The sequence below is a fragment of the Polistes fuscatus genome, unplaced genomic scaffold (assembly GCF_010416935.1).
Source record: "Polistes fuscatus isolate 324 unplaced genomic scaffold, CU_Pfus_HIC Scaffold4, whole genome shotgun sequence".
In the NCBI taxonomy this organism is placed as follows: Eukaryota; Metazoa; Arthropoda; class Insecta; order Hymenoptera; family Vespidae; genus Polistes; species Polistes fuscatus.
Window position 1 is genome coordinate 6,455,073 of NW_025113118.1, and position 14,349 is coordinate 6,469,421.

A 14,349-nucleotide genomic window follows, 5' to 3' on the forward strand; every position below is an offset into this window, starting at 1 on the left:
AAAGGGTGAATGATATTATTGAACTTCTGTTGAAGTAGAAATGTTTTGAACGGAAATCGTCAGATAGATACTTAACGCAGTTCTTCTTGAAACCCCGTTAAAAGAATTTTTCGTATATCACCCAACAGGTGGGCTTGGAACTCGTCCAACTGGGCTTTCAACGAGTACGATGAGCCAATCATCTGTGGCAATGTAACCGGGGCCAGGTTAGTGTATTTCCGTCTCTATCCCATCATACAGACCCTTGAGATAAGCCAACAAGGTATACGCGGATATAGTTGGCTTTCCATCGACGTTTTCAAGACGATCACACTCATTTTCGGATCAGGGAATGGTAAATCTGTGATTATTGTATTTTTTTTTGTTTCTCATAAAAAGAACTCTGTTTTTTTTTTATCCTGTCACTTGTAAGGGTTTAAATTAAAGAAAATTAATTCAGGAAAAAGGTTCATACTTCATTCACATATGTATATATATTTATTTATTATATGATTTATTTTATGGTAATTAATTATTACATCTCAATAATTGTGGTGTATATTAAATTGAATAATTAAATTATATTTACAAAAATATATATACAACACTGAATTATATAAAATATTTTTCAACGAATATATAATTTTATTTAGAAAATACTATTTAGAAATGTTTCATATCATATTTATAGATAAATATATTTATTTATTCATTACAGTGTATTATTGTGATTTAATTTCATACTATTAGTAATATTTCAATAAATATTACATTCCGATATAGAGTAATTCAATAAATTGGTTATATTAAATTATGAATTAAATTATATTAATAAATATAATATTTAACTTTTCTACAAGCTCATATAATATTATCAAAAATATACAAATTCGGAGATTCAATTTTCTTTTCCTGACTATATACTCGTTAACAAATATACATATTTATGAGATTAAATTGTAAGAATCATTTTTCATATATTTTTGAATACTTTTACAAAACAGTAATATTATGAAGGGGAAATAGAAATGGTCATTTAAAATTCGATGGTCCAAGGGAAAATAGATAGTGGAACGTGGGTTCGCATAATGTCATAAGGAGTGTGTGTTCGTTGACCGAAAATTTCGTCAATTTTCTAAACTAACTTAAACAATTCTTAGTCAGATACTTCTACGTTTCGGATTCGTACGATCTATAGATCTTCTAATTGCAGACACTGCAACGAGAGCTACACCTGCCTCTGCGTTGGCCCGAATCCAAACCACGGTTACACCAACTTCGATAACTTCTTGTGGTCCATGCTCACCACGTTCCAGCTGATTACTCTAGACTTTTGGGAGGACGTCTATAACAAGGTCTTTTTTTCTTATTTTGTTTTTTAAACATTATTTTTTCCTTACTTTCCTCCACTTTATCTAACGACTTTGACATTTCGACCTTTAAGATCTTTCTGCTGTAATTTTTTTCGGATCGTAAATCATTTTAATGCATTAAAATAATTTTAGAGTGTTTCTTATCTTTATGTTCATATTTGTTAAGATTCTTTTTCTTTTTTATTATTTTCGTAAGAATTAATTTTTTTTTTTTTTACGTATATATTATTTATATCATTTAAAACATTTAATACTCTTTTGTGTGTGTATGCGAAAATATTGTATTAAATAAAAAGTAGGTAATATACAGTTTTCTTTTTTAACGTAAGTATAAATGTGTTTGCGTAGTTTTATAATATAAAACAAATAATTAAATAATATAATAGAATTACTTTTGAAACACACAGGTATTGTCGGCGTGCGGACCTATTAGCGTCTCGTTCTTCACGGTGGTCGTGTTCTTTGGTTCATTTTATCTAATTAATTTGATGCTAGCTGTCGTGGCACTTAGCTACGAGGAGGAAGCTGAAATTACGAACGAGGTTAGTTAGAAATATTCAATTACGATGATTTCATTATTTGCGATATAATTAACACAATTAATTGCAGTAACATATACCCCTTCAATATTTTCTCGTCTTTTATTTTTCTAACAATATAAATATTTCCGCGTGCAGTGTACACAAATGGTTGGGTTTAACACAGAACATATTCAACTCGTAGTAGAAATGAGAAACAGTAAAGGATTTTCTACTTTGATCGTAGGAAAGAAGAAAGGATTTAACCGACCATCGTGACGACTCGACGTTTAGTTTCGACCCGACGAAGATCAACATTAAGACCCTCACAAAAGAAAAGCAGAAAAAGATAGATGCCAGGAAGGGTGTACTTTTGAGCAGTTACACGAGAAAGAAGACAAGAAGAAGAAAACGTGGTAGGAGTTCTGCGGGCCAAGAAAAAAATGGTGGCGCACGTAGCAGGTCTCCTTAATTATTTATATATATATTAATTAAATTATAATTATTAAAGTATTCCCAAGTATAATTATTTAAAATATTCCCCTAAAAATATCGGATTTTTTGTTCATTTTGTTTGATTTTTATTAGACGAATCAAAGTCTGTTTAATGTATTTAAAATAACCCAATAATGATTTTACTTGAATCCAGGTCAGTTACACCAAGTCCAAGTCCAAGTCCAAGACATTCGAGTGTCAGACCATCACATCTTCCGTTACAAAATGTAACACCTAGGCCACCGGAAGGAAATACGGTGCATAGGTTAGCGCCAAATCGTGGAATGTTGCATTCGAGGCAGGCAAGTAACAACAGTAATCAACAATCTTCATTGGATGATTCTGGAGTGGTCGATGATCACGAAGGTGACGACGTTACGTCTGCCGAGGAACATGATAAACGTGAACATCGGGAACACAGGGTAGAACCTCAGGATAAGGATAATAATCAAGAGGATGACGAGGATCAAAACAATCCTGAATCTTCTTTACGTCCTGATTATCCAACCGCTCCTGTTACCGTTTCCGTTAAGACTAGCAATCGAGAGATCAGAGTTCTCAAGTGCAACGGCGTCAAAACGAAGAAACATATGTACGCGCTGCCTCCAGAGTACCTGTCGCATATTGTAGTTTTAGGTAACATTTTCCCCAACAATATTTTACAATTATTTATCTATATTTTTCATTATTTTATATAATATCAGTTAGTTTTGAAAAAAACTTTACGTAAAGCAACTATTTTATACTTCTTATGGTCTCCGATATTGTTTTGTATTGTATATTTTGTTGTTTCAGACGATCTTCCAGATAGAAACTGCGAGAAGTGCATTCAATGTTGCGTAGACTACGAGGGATGGTTACGTTTTCAAAATTGTCTGTATAAGGTAAAAAGAACAAAACAAAAACACATACATACATACATATATACATGCATACATACAAACGAACGTGCGCGCATACACCCAATTACACATCCTAGTTGTATGAGAATAAATGGGGGAAAAAAAAAGGAGAAATAGGGAGAGTGGAAGCAAATGAATCGATCTGTCGATGACAAAAACAACAAAATCTCGTTTTCTTTGGGTTAGGTGGTAAGAGATCCGCTGTTCGAGTTGATGATCACCCTCTGTATCGTACTGAACACTGGTTTTCTGGCGATGGAACATCACGGTATGAGCGAATCGATACGTCAAGCATTAAACATCGGCAACAAAGTGTTCACAAGTATCTTCACGTTCGAATGCTTTTTAAAATTGCTCGCACTTAGCAAGGATTTCTTCAACAACGGTTGGAACATTTTCGATTTGATCATAGTATCGGCCTCGTTGATAGATCTGACCTTCGAATTAGTCGACGGTTTATCAGTGATAAGAGGTCTCAGACTGTTACGAGTATTAAAGTTAGCACAATCTTGGACAACGATGAAGGTCTTACTCAGTATAATCATTTCAACGATCGGTGCTTTAGGTAATCTAACATTTGTCCTTGTTATCGTCATTTATATATTCGCTGTTATCGGGATGCAGTTGTTCAGTAAGGATTACACGTCGGACAAGTTTTATCCTGATCCGGTACCCCGTTGGAACTTCAACGATTTCTTCCATTCGTTCATGATGATATTTCGTATACTTTGCGGCGAATGGATCGAACCATTGTGGGATTGCATGCGTGCCGAGAAAGAGGAAGGTGCTGGCACCTGTTTCGCTATATTTCTACCGGCATTGGTGATGGGTAATTTCATGGTACTCAATCTCTTCTTGGCCTTGTTGCTCAACAGTTTTAATTCCGAGGAATTGAAGCAAAAAAAGGAGGAAGTCGGGAAGGATTCGAAATTGGCTAGGTCAGTGGATAGGATACGTTCGATCGTTAAGAAGAAAAAATATCGCAAGGAAAATTCGGAGAACGAGAAGAACATGAGATTGGAACAAATAGTCAGAGAAGTTATGGATCAATCGGACAAAGAGAAATATGCGATTCAAGAGACGGTATTAAGCCTTCCCAAAGACAATATTTATAACAGGTCATATCAAGAGAGTCTCAATCAACCTGTCTTCACGTACGAACCTGTATATCGTCAAGCTACGTTGACCACTTATAGTCAGAGCAGTCAAGAGACCGTTAAGGAAAATAAAAGGCCTGGGGAAAAGGATGAAAGCAATGATACCAACGTTGAAGAAAGTATTGAAATGGACGTTTTGAAGGATTCCAGTAAAGCCGATGAGGAAGTTGCTATGTTGCCGGAAGAAAAACCATCGCATCCGATACGAAAAGAGGAAAGGATAGAAAAACGACCTTGGCATGCATTGGTCAGTTACGTTGACGAGTTAACTGTCGGTGGTAGAAGAGATAGCAAAGGAAGATATATCGATGGGATGGGTTCGTTTCCCATGTTTGGTAGGAACAAAGAGCCAAAGGAACCTCAGGATTGTTTTCCACAACATTGTTATCAAAAGTAAGTTATTACGATTTATTTGAATCCATTAGTTAACATTTTTTTGTTTGCTCATTTGTATCACGGGGTCGTTCAACTTCCAATTAGTAAATCACAAATGACTCCTTTTCCTATTCACCTGTCCTGATAAAATATGAGATGAAACCCCTCTAACTATTAGACCCTATCGTGGCTCGCAAACTGCACGGCTTTTGTTTCTTGAGTAGTGGTTACTGAAGTTTCGGGAGGATAAATTGATTGATGTCGAGACTCCTGTGGTTTGCGGTAGACTCAAGTTGTTTATTCTGTTTCATGCTAACGACGTTATAGTTAAATTTATAGTTGGAGATATAGAAACTTCAATTTTACTCTACTAATTTGATTAAAGTGCATACCGTAGGAAAAAAATTGCTTTACAATTGAATATATTATCGGTAAATGATCAAACCCGTTAACCCTAATAATTGATTGTTTCGTTTGTTTTCTCTTGTTATTTTTACAGATGTAGCTGTATTAATAGTTGCATCCGAACCGATGTCGGAAGAAAATGGATAAGAATCCGAACGGTAGTTTTATCGGTAGTCGACACACCTGCCTTCGAATGGATGATCCTAGTGTTGATTTTTGCATCCTCCATTACACTTTGCTTCGAGGATATCTACCTGGACGATAATCCATTTCTTAAAAAAATCCTTTATTGGACCAATCTCGCTTTCTGCGCGTTGTTCAGCATCGAGATGCTTCTCAAGTGGTTGGCTTTAGGATTCTGTAAATACTTCACCAGTTTCTGGACGATCCTGGATTTTATAATAGTTTTCGTAAGTAAAATGTCGATCATTGTGCTTCTATGGCTACTTTTTTTCGGCTGCTAACAACAATTTTTAATACTTTTTATACTTATTATAAACAAATAGACACATATACACATATTAATGGATATAATAATAGTAATAATAATAATTTATATGCGCGCCAATAAAAACAAATGCTGAGGTGTGCATAATCGAGCTTGTGTCGCAGCGGCATGAGTCATTTTCATCATTAGAGCTATCGATGTTTTATAATTGATATTATTGTTTCTTGCTTTATTTTGTATTTTTATATAGAATATTTTAAACAATCTACACACATTACATAAATCGACAAGAAACAAACAAAAACACAAATTCTAAACAGTCTAACAATTTGAAACGTTGTTTCGGTGTTCTCTTTTTCTGTGTGTTTTATGTGATGCCTCGTGGACACAGGTACGTCAAATTATTACGCTTCATTGTTTTTTCTTAACAGCGTATTTTATCGATTATTCATTTAATTAATAATTATTTTTTTTTTTCAATAATTTTGTTATTTGTTTATTTATTTTTTGTAAATGGTTATTCATTTTAAATCAACGTGGTGCATGTATCGTACAAATATGCATGAGATATAACTGTTTATATGTTTATATGTTTATATTCTCTCTTTATTTATTTCTATTTGTGTCTCTATTTTATATATACCAAGAGATATTTGTATATTTTCTTCGTTATTGATTTAAACGATATTCATATACACGTATGCTTCATGGATACAAGTTCTCCATGGCTTTATATACATTCATCTGAAACGTCTCTGGTAATGTAAGCGTAATGTTCATCCTTTTGGGTTTTAAAATGCGTACGAATGATTGCTTTTCTTGAAAGAAGTTACTTTATTTACCTTACGAAAAACTTTCCTAAGGGCTTACAACCTTTTTGCAAATTTTATTTATTGCTTGTCGTGTTTGCTTGTTTATTCTTATTCTATTTTATTTTAGTTTACGAAATATATTATATAATAATAATAATAAAAGTAATATAATTTAATAATAATAATAATAATATGATAGGAAGGATAATATTAATAATTTTCGTAATATTAATAAAATCAATTTATCGTTAAAGAAATCACTTTATCAATCTAAATGCACTCGTAGAAATATATTGGGTGGACCGAAAGTTTCTAATTGATATTAAAAATTAATTACTTATTTTTGAGACTCCCCTTAAGTGAACTTTCTTTCACAGATTATAAAATTACAAGTCTTGTGTATAATATTACGAGCTTAACCACAATTTTAACAAATTTTCAGATAAAGTAATTAATTTTCAAAATCATTTAAACACTGTTGACCCACCTTAATACAAATATATTGTAAATATAAATATTTGTTTTATTTTGTAAGTAATTTTATCGTAATTTTAACATACTCGTCTGTCCATTAACTTGGTTCTTTTATTTTTCTTTTTATAAATATTTATTGTCTCATTATCGATTAAGAAAAAAAAAAAGAAAATTAGGAAAATGTTTAAGTAAGCATGCATATTTCGAGGACTCGAAGAATGAATGAAAAAAAAAAGAAATAATTTAAAAAAATAAGATTTGTAATATTAACCACACAAGGTTTTTGTTTTTTTTTTTCAACAGGTATCCATGTTTAGTCTTTTGATAGAAGAAAATGAAAATCTGAAGGTACTACGTTCGTTGAGAACGCTGAGAGCACTGAGGCCGTTAAGAGCGATATCAAGATGGCAAGGCATGAGGGTACGTGTTGCTTATCTATTCAACGAGACCGACGTTCAACTAATTACATTTGAACGGTGATTAATTAAACAACTATATGTATTGGGTTGAGATCAATTGTAGGTATCTTCAAAATCTTAGATATTGTTTCTACAGTTATTTTTGCGTTATAATATAATATTATTTTATTATAGAAAATTGTTTAATCATATTCGAGTAATAATAATAATAATAATAATAATTTAATCACATCAATAATTTTTCATTATATTTTAGCGTTAACTCAATAATGTAGTTGGTTATTAATGGTATATAAAAATTTACTATATTTATGAATATATATACGATATAAATATTTTATATCGTAGCATCAAAAATACTAATCTTTTTTTTAATTATGTATAAAAGTCAGAAAAAGAAAAGCACTATAATATTTTATATTTCCTTTAATAGGTTATCTTAAACAAAATATATGAAGTAATTTTAATATAATATAGAAGAAATTTTGATCTTATTATTTAATTTAGTTAATAATATGTTAATTAAAAATGTTTACATTATATTTATCAGTTAATCGTATGAAAGATAATACATAAAAACAACAATTAATTGGTTCTACTGTTATAATCTTTTAAATTAATAATTAATTAATCAATATGTATATTAATTTTCAACATTGTATAGATCGTAGTGAACGCGTTGATGTATGCAATACCTAGTATATTCAACGTGCTCCTCGTCTGTCTCGTGTTCTGGCTTATTTTTTCGATTATGGGTGTCCAATTTTTTGGTGGTAAATTCTTCAAATGTCTTGACGAGTACGGTGAATTATTGGACATAACGGTAAGTCATTAATACAATTATTTCTTGTCAAATAAAACATACATTTGTTACATTAAATAGAAAAATCAATTTTTTCTTTTTATTTTTAAATAAAATTTTTAATTAAGATAAAAAAAGAAACAATATTTGTGTGATTTCTTAAAAAGCCTAACTTTATCTCAATATTTTAATAGTTTTTATTAAATATCTATAATTTAAACTAAAAATGTTGAATTATTTTTAAAGAATTTTTAATATTTGTTTAAAATTTGTTTCTTTTTATTTTTTGTAGATAATAAATACCAAGGACGATTGCCTAAATCAAAATTATTCATGGGAGAACAGTAAGATAACATTCGATCACGTTGGAATCGCATACTTGGCATTATTTCAAGTGGCCACATTCGAAGGTTGGATGGAAGTAATGGAAGATGCCGTTGATGCCAGGGGTGTAGATTTACAACCCCAAAGGGAAGCTAATCTTTGGGCTTACCTTTATTTCGTAATATTCATCGTTTGTGGTTCCTTCTTCACATTGAATCTATTCATCGGAGTGATCATAGATAACTTCAATATGTTAAAAAAGAAGGTAAGCTCTTGTTTTCTTATTTTTCATCTATATTTTTCATAATTTTTTTTTTTTTACTTTTCTTTCTTATTCAACGTGTTAAATGTGTGATTATTCACTTATTCTGTGTGCATAAACATTTTACAAATGAAATATACAAATATATAATATAAATCGTGTATATTAGGCCGGGGAAAATGTTTCTTCGTGTTTTAATGCAAAAACGAAACAAATTTTTCTTCATATTTTTTTCCATCCAATTTTTTCCAAATGATTTCAAACTGTTCGATGTTTAGTTCCTTACAGATATTATGATTGTTAACGTAGAGGTTATGTTTCATTTTTGTCCGCAATTTCATCGACTTTTTCATCGATCGGCTGACCAAACCGTGATGCATCTTCGGTATCCAAATTTCGTAATTAAAACGCTCGAATCAATTTCAAATTTCAATTTCAAGTAATCAAATTTCTTTTTTATACTTTCATTTTCATTTTTGAGACGCAATAAATTTTTTGACCGAACAAACAAACATTTGCAACTGTGTGTGTGTTTTTTTTTTAATTATTCTAAGACAGTGATTTTTAAACTGTGTTCTGCAGAACTCTGAGAGTTTCAAATGTTCCACGAATTGTTGTTTAGATATATTACATTGCATTAATATCATTTATCGTTATAGGAGGAAGGGTTCCATGAAATATTTCTACACTCACTCTAGTTTCGTGAACCGAAAAAGTTTGAAAAATATTGTTTATGATATGTAAAGTTTCGAACGCACGCGAGTATTTTCGGATCCGATTAATATTAGCATAGTTGTAGCTAATAGTTACGCAAAAGTCATTTATCTGAAAAAAAAAAAACGAAGAAACTCTTTACCCAACCTAATATATTTTTGTTTATAGTTAATATATTATAGTTTATAGTTGTACGACACTAATGCTCAAAAAAACGAATTTTATTTAATTTCATTAAATCAAGTAAACCGTATTATCTTTTATTCGTGTGTTCTTCTTCCATTTCAGTACGAAGGTGGCGTGCTAGAAATGTTTTTGACCGAGAGTCAAAAACACTACTACACTGCCATGAAAAAGCTCGGCCGTAAAAAGCCGCAAAAAGTAATAAAACGTCCGATCAACCAATTCCTCGCAATGTTCTACGACCTGTCCAATTCCCGAAGGTAATTATGTGTATCAGAGTTTTTCTTTTCTGTTATTTATATGTATATTTAAACACATTTATTATTTTATTTTGAAAATTATTTCATTATTTTTCTTTTTTTTTAGCAAACATCGTTTACTCGATCGCACGTGCGGTTTCGATAATTTTCTCAACGAATTCTCGTTTAATTTTCAAATATATTTCATTGACTAACAATTAATACCGCAATTTATTAATTTAAGTTTAAATATTTAATATTAGTATTATTTTCTCTTCAATATCCTCAATATTTTATATGTTTAAATAAATAACATCTATCGCGTTACTTTTTTTGCTTATTGCACAAATTTTATATTATCTCACATTTCAATAAATTTATATAAATTTATATATTGTTTCTATTAAAAATTTCAACATTACTGATTGTCTAATTCTAATAATAATTTAAACGATTAAAAGCGTGCGATCGGGGTGATATTTTTCTACACACTGTGATGATATTGCTTTCGTTGTTTGTTGTACACACTCGTGCATACGCGCACGCACACACACATATATATATACACACACACACACACGCATATTTTGAAGCTCGTTTCGCGGAACATACGAAGGACGTTATGCGAGCCGAAGATTATTGTCGTTCGTCAGACGAATGATGAAAGTTCTTCGGCCAACTTCACTGAAATTTTCGACTCGCAATTCATCGCTTCTATATTTCGCTTGACAAGATTCAATATAAACACATTTCAGAAATAATTCAAATAATTAATCAAAACTCCTCTAAAAAGGAGGAACAACAGTTGCACCGCTTATCGATAAAGAAGATGGGACTTTTTCAGGATAACCTAAGGAACGCTTAGCTTTCTTTAGTTTTATATTTGATTTGAGTTATCATTTAATTTCAAGGTCACTCCAAAAAAGAGTGGTAACACATTCCAACTGTTTATACACGTGTTACACGCTACTAAACGCTGCTCTGGTTGGTTGGTTGGTTAGTTGGCTGGGTTGTTGGCTGGTTGGTTGGTTGGTTGGCTGGTTGGTTGGCTGGCTAGCTGCCTGGCTAGTTTTTAAAAGCACGCGCAGTGTCCAAACAAAACAAGAGATTAGTTTTGTTTCAATAAACTTCTATGATATTTCCAGATTCGAAATAGCGATCTTCGTTTTGATATTTCTCAACATGCTGACGATGGGAATCGAACATTACGATCAACCACATCCAATATTTTTCGTCCTCGAAGTATCTAACGCATTCTTTACGACGGTCTTTGGTTTGGAAGCAATAGTGAAGATAATTGGATTGCGTTACCATTATTTCACCGTACCATGGAACCTATTCGATTTTTTACTCGTCTTAGCATCGATATTGGGAATACTTATGGAAGATATTATGATGGACTTTCCCGTGTCCCCGACGCTCTTGCGGGTGGTGAGGGTGTTCAGAATTGGTAGGATCTTAAGGCTCATTAAAGCTGCTAAGGGTATTCGTAAACTTTTATTTGCATTGGTGGTCAGTCTTCCGGCATTATTCAACATTGGAGCATTGCTTGCTTTGATTACCTTCATTTACGCCATTATTGGTATGTCCGTGTTTGGACATGTCAGGAAACAAGGAGCTTTGGATGACATGGTGAGAAAAGAATTATTTTCATTATCATTTTATAGATCCGATTAATAATTGGGTATAAATATAAAATAAACGTTGTTTACAGGTAAACTTTGAAACGTTCGGTCGTAGCATGCAATTACTTTTTCGTCTGATGACTTCGGCTGGCTGGAATGACGTGTTAGAATCACTTATGGTACAAGCACCTGATTGCGATCCGACCCCGACCAGTAGAAAAATGAACGGCGACTGCGGATATCCTTTATTGGCAATCACCTACTTCACTTCCTTTATCATCATCAGTTATATGATAGTCATCAACATGTACATCGCTATTATTTTGGAAAACTTCAATCAGGCTCATCAGGAAGAAGAAATTGGTATCGTCGAGGATGACCTAGAAATGTTTTATATTCGTTGGTCAAAGTATGTTAAACTATCGTCTTCTTTATTCTTTTTTAAAATCTCATCGATCTAATCATGTAAGATTATTTAATAATTAAACAATGAAATCATTGTTTTTCGTTGTTACAGATATGATCCACATGCAACCCAATTTATCAGCTTCTCGCAGCTAAGTGATTTCATAGCGAGCCTAGACCCGCCTCTGGGAATATCAAAGCCCAATGTCGTAGCGTTGGTAAGCTTTAATCTTCCCATCGCGAAGGGTAACAAGATCCATTGTCTGGACATCCTGCACGCACTTGTCAAGCACGTTCTTGGACACGTTGAAGAATCCGATGATTTTCGTAAGCTTCAAGAACAAATGGACGTTAAGTTCAAGAAGCAATTCCCAACGAGAAAGGAATTGGAAATAGTGTCTTCCACCAGAATTTGGAAACGTCAGGATAAAGCTGCCAGACTAATTCAACGTACGATTAGAGAATTTATTGCGTAAGTTATTTTATATATTTTATTTATTTAATTATATTATATATATATATTCCCTCTTCTAGTTAGTTTTCTGAACGGATATTCGACGAACAAAAAATAAGAATTCCCCCATAATGTTGAGATAGGTTCTTTGTGGAAAGAAATCTTCCTTCACGGGAATGCAGTATATTCTGATTAATGAAATACAAAAATAATGATAATGCAGTAAAACTTGTTCCCTTCTTGACTACTTGACGATGACTGCTTTCTTACATCTTTTGTTTCTTTATTCGGTCTTTGTCTATCGCTATTCGACTGTTTTCATTATTGGGGTCTCTACCCCACTCTTGCTTACATTCAAACTCTCACACTCTCTGTCCCACCTATACTTAAGATTTATTTTACTCGTCTTCTCACACACATATATATGCATTAATTGGATGAAATAATAAAAGTGGATATAATTTGATAAAATTAGGATGAAGAAGGAAAGGGAAAGGATTGCGCACGAGGTGGATTCGCAGACGCAAACATCGAGTCCTGGTGGTGTGGGGAGTGATGGTAGGGGCGGGGGTGGTTGGGGTGGAAAGCTGTCGGCCCTGCTGCACGTACACCGAGGTAGCCGGGCCAGTAGCCGCAAGTCCTCCAGGGCCAGCGACGCCAGCGATCTCAGTGATCTTGGGACAGCATCAGCGTGGCTATTTCCAAATCTACCTCTGCTGTTGCTCTCCGGCGCCACGGGAACCCACGAGGACCTGCAACCCCCCGCCCTTACCGTGTCCCGTCCCTCACCAACCACGGAACAACCATCAGCCACCTCAAGTTCTGGATCTGATTCTCACATTACTGTTAGGTTCGTATATTTCTAAACTATCTATTTTTATTATATTTTCTTTTTCCTTGTGTGTATCTTTTCTCTTCTTGCGTTGCTCATTTTTCTTCATTTATATGAACGAAAAAGAAAAAAAAAAAGAAAACTATAACTCTGTCTCTTTTCATTGTCATTTCACGAAGAAAATGAAGCATATTAAATATTATTGTTAGATTTAATTAAAAAAAGAAAGTTATAGACACACCTAGCCAGTGTGTGTGTGTGTGTATATCGTTTGTGGATTCACACGTAAGTATAGAATCCAAAGTAGACATTTTGATTTCATCCAAAGATGATTTATATTTTATTCATTTATTAATAACTCTGCCCTATATTGAATGACATTTTTATTTTTCCTATCTTTTTTTTCTATATTTTTTTTTTTCTTTTTTATGAAGCAATGGTAGTATCAGCCTGAGGAGTTCGATGTAGTTTTATTTTGTTTCTTTTATTGTTGTGTTGCGTTGCTGTTGGTGATGATCGTAGGTATTGTCGCAAAGCGAATAGAACAATTTTTGTCTATAAATAAAAAAGAATATAAGAAGAAGAAGAATTAAATAAAAACTACACATTAATCTCTAATCCTTTTTCATTTCAAAACTCCTCAGGCAAAGAAACGAGCAAAGAAACGAGGTAAAATTGTTGACAATTCTCGTAGATATTCATTTCAATTCGATCACATATATATTTCTATGTATATATATATATGTATATATATCGTTGATGACATTCTTTACATAGATTTAAAAGTTGATTTTTTTTAATTCATATTTGTTTTTTCTTACATTTGTTTTCTTTTATAGAAATTTTTCAGCCCTGTAAAAATACGCTTGGCAATTTGAAACAGGAGGTTGGCGTTGCGAGAGAATATTTTGTTCTTTTCCTTTCTTGTTTCTTTTTTTTTCATTCTTAGCATTTTATTAGATGTGCATTAGATTCTTGTCGAACGATTAGGAAATATATATATATATTTTTTTTTTGTTAATTTTAAACAAAACGTTGTTTATGCTAGGCATTCGTTAAGACGATGACGTCGAACTTAGATGCACGATGTTTTTACAGCACGTTCGGGCAGTTATTCGATTAATTTCTTTGTAAAAATCAATTACAAGATGA

At 32.5% G+C, this 14,349-nt stretch overlaps 2 protein-coding genes across 9 annotated transcripts in view; both read left to right on the forward strand.

Moving 5' to 3' along the window:
• The window catches only part of LOC122520741 (transcriptional activator protein Pur-beta-B), a 502,193-nt gene that overhangs the window by 221,485 nt on the left and 266,359 nt on the right, over nucleotides 1-14,349 (forward strand). The gene's annotated exons all lie outside the window — the stretch shown is intronic.
• The window catches only part of LOC122520728 (sodium channel protein 60E), a gene marked incomplete in the record, with an annotated part of 76,744 nt that overhangs the window by 60,514 nt on the left and 1,881 nt on the right, over nucleotides 1-14,349 (forward strand). The window contains 16 exon segments of the mRNA XM_043640957.1: nucleotides 129-206; nucleotides 1,193-1,334; nucleotides 1,760-1,894; nucleotides 2,118-2,332; nucleotides 2,520-3,001; nucleotides 3,161-3,249; nucleotides 3,454-4,817; nucleotides 5,299-5,614; nucleotides 7,242-7,358; nucleotides 8,022-8,180; nucleotides 8,452-8,748; nucleotides 9,748-9,902; nucleotides 11,027-11,513; nucleotides 11,596-11,915; nucleotides 12,024-12,383; nucleotides 12,841-13,215. Of these exon segments, the coding sequence (XP_043496892.1) occupies nucleotides 129-206; nucleotides 1,193-1,334; nucleotides 1,760-1,894; nucleotides 2,118-2,332; nucleotides 2,520-3,001; nucleotides 3,161-3,249; nucleotides 3,454-4,817; nucleotides 5,299-5,614; nucleotides 7,242-7,358; nucleotides 8,022-8,180; nucleotides 8,452-8,748; nucleotides 9,748-9,902; nucleotides 11,027-11,513; nucleotides 11,596-11,915; nucleotides 12,024-12,383; nucleotides 12,841-13,215 (5,091 nt within the window).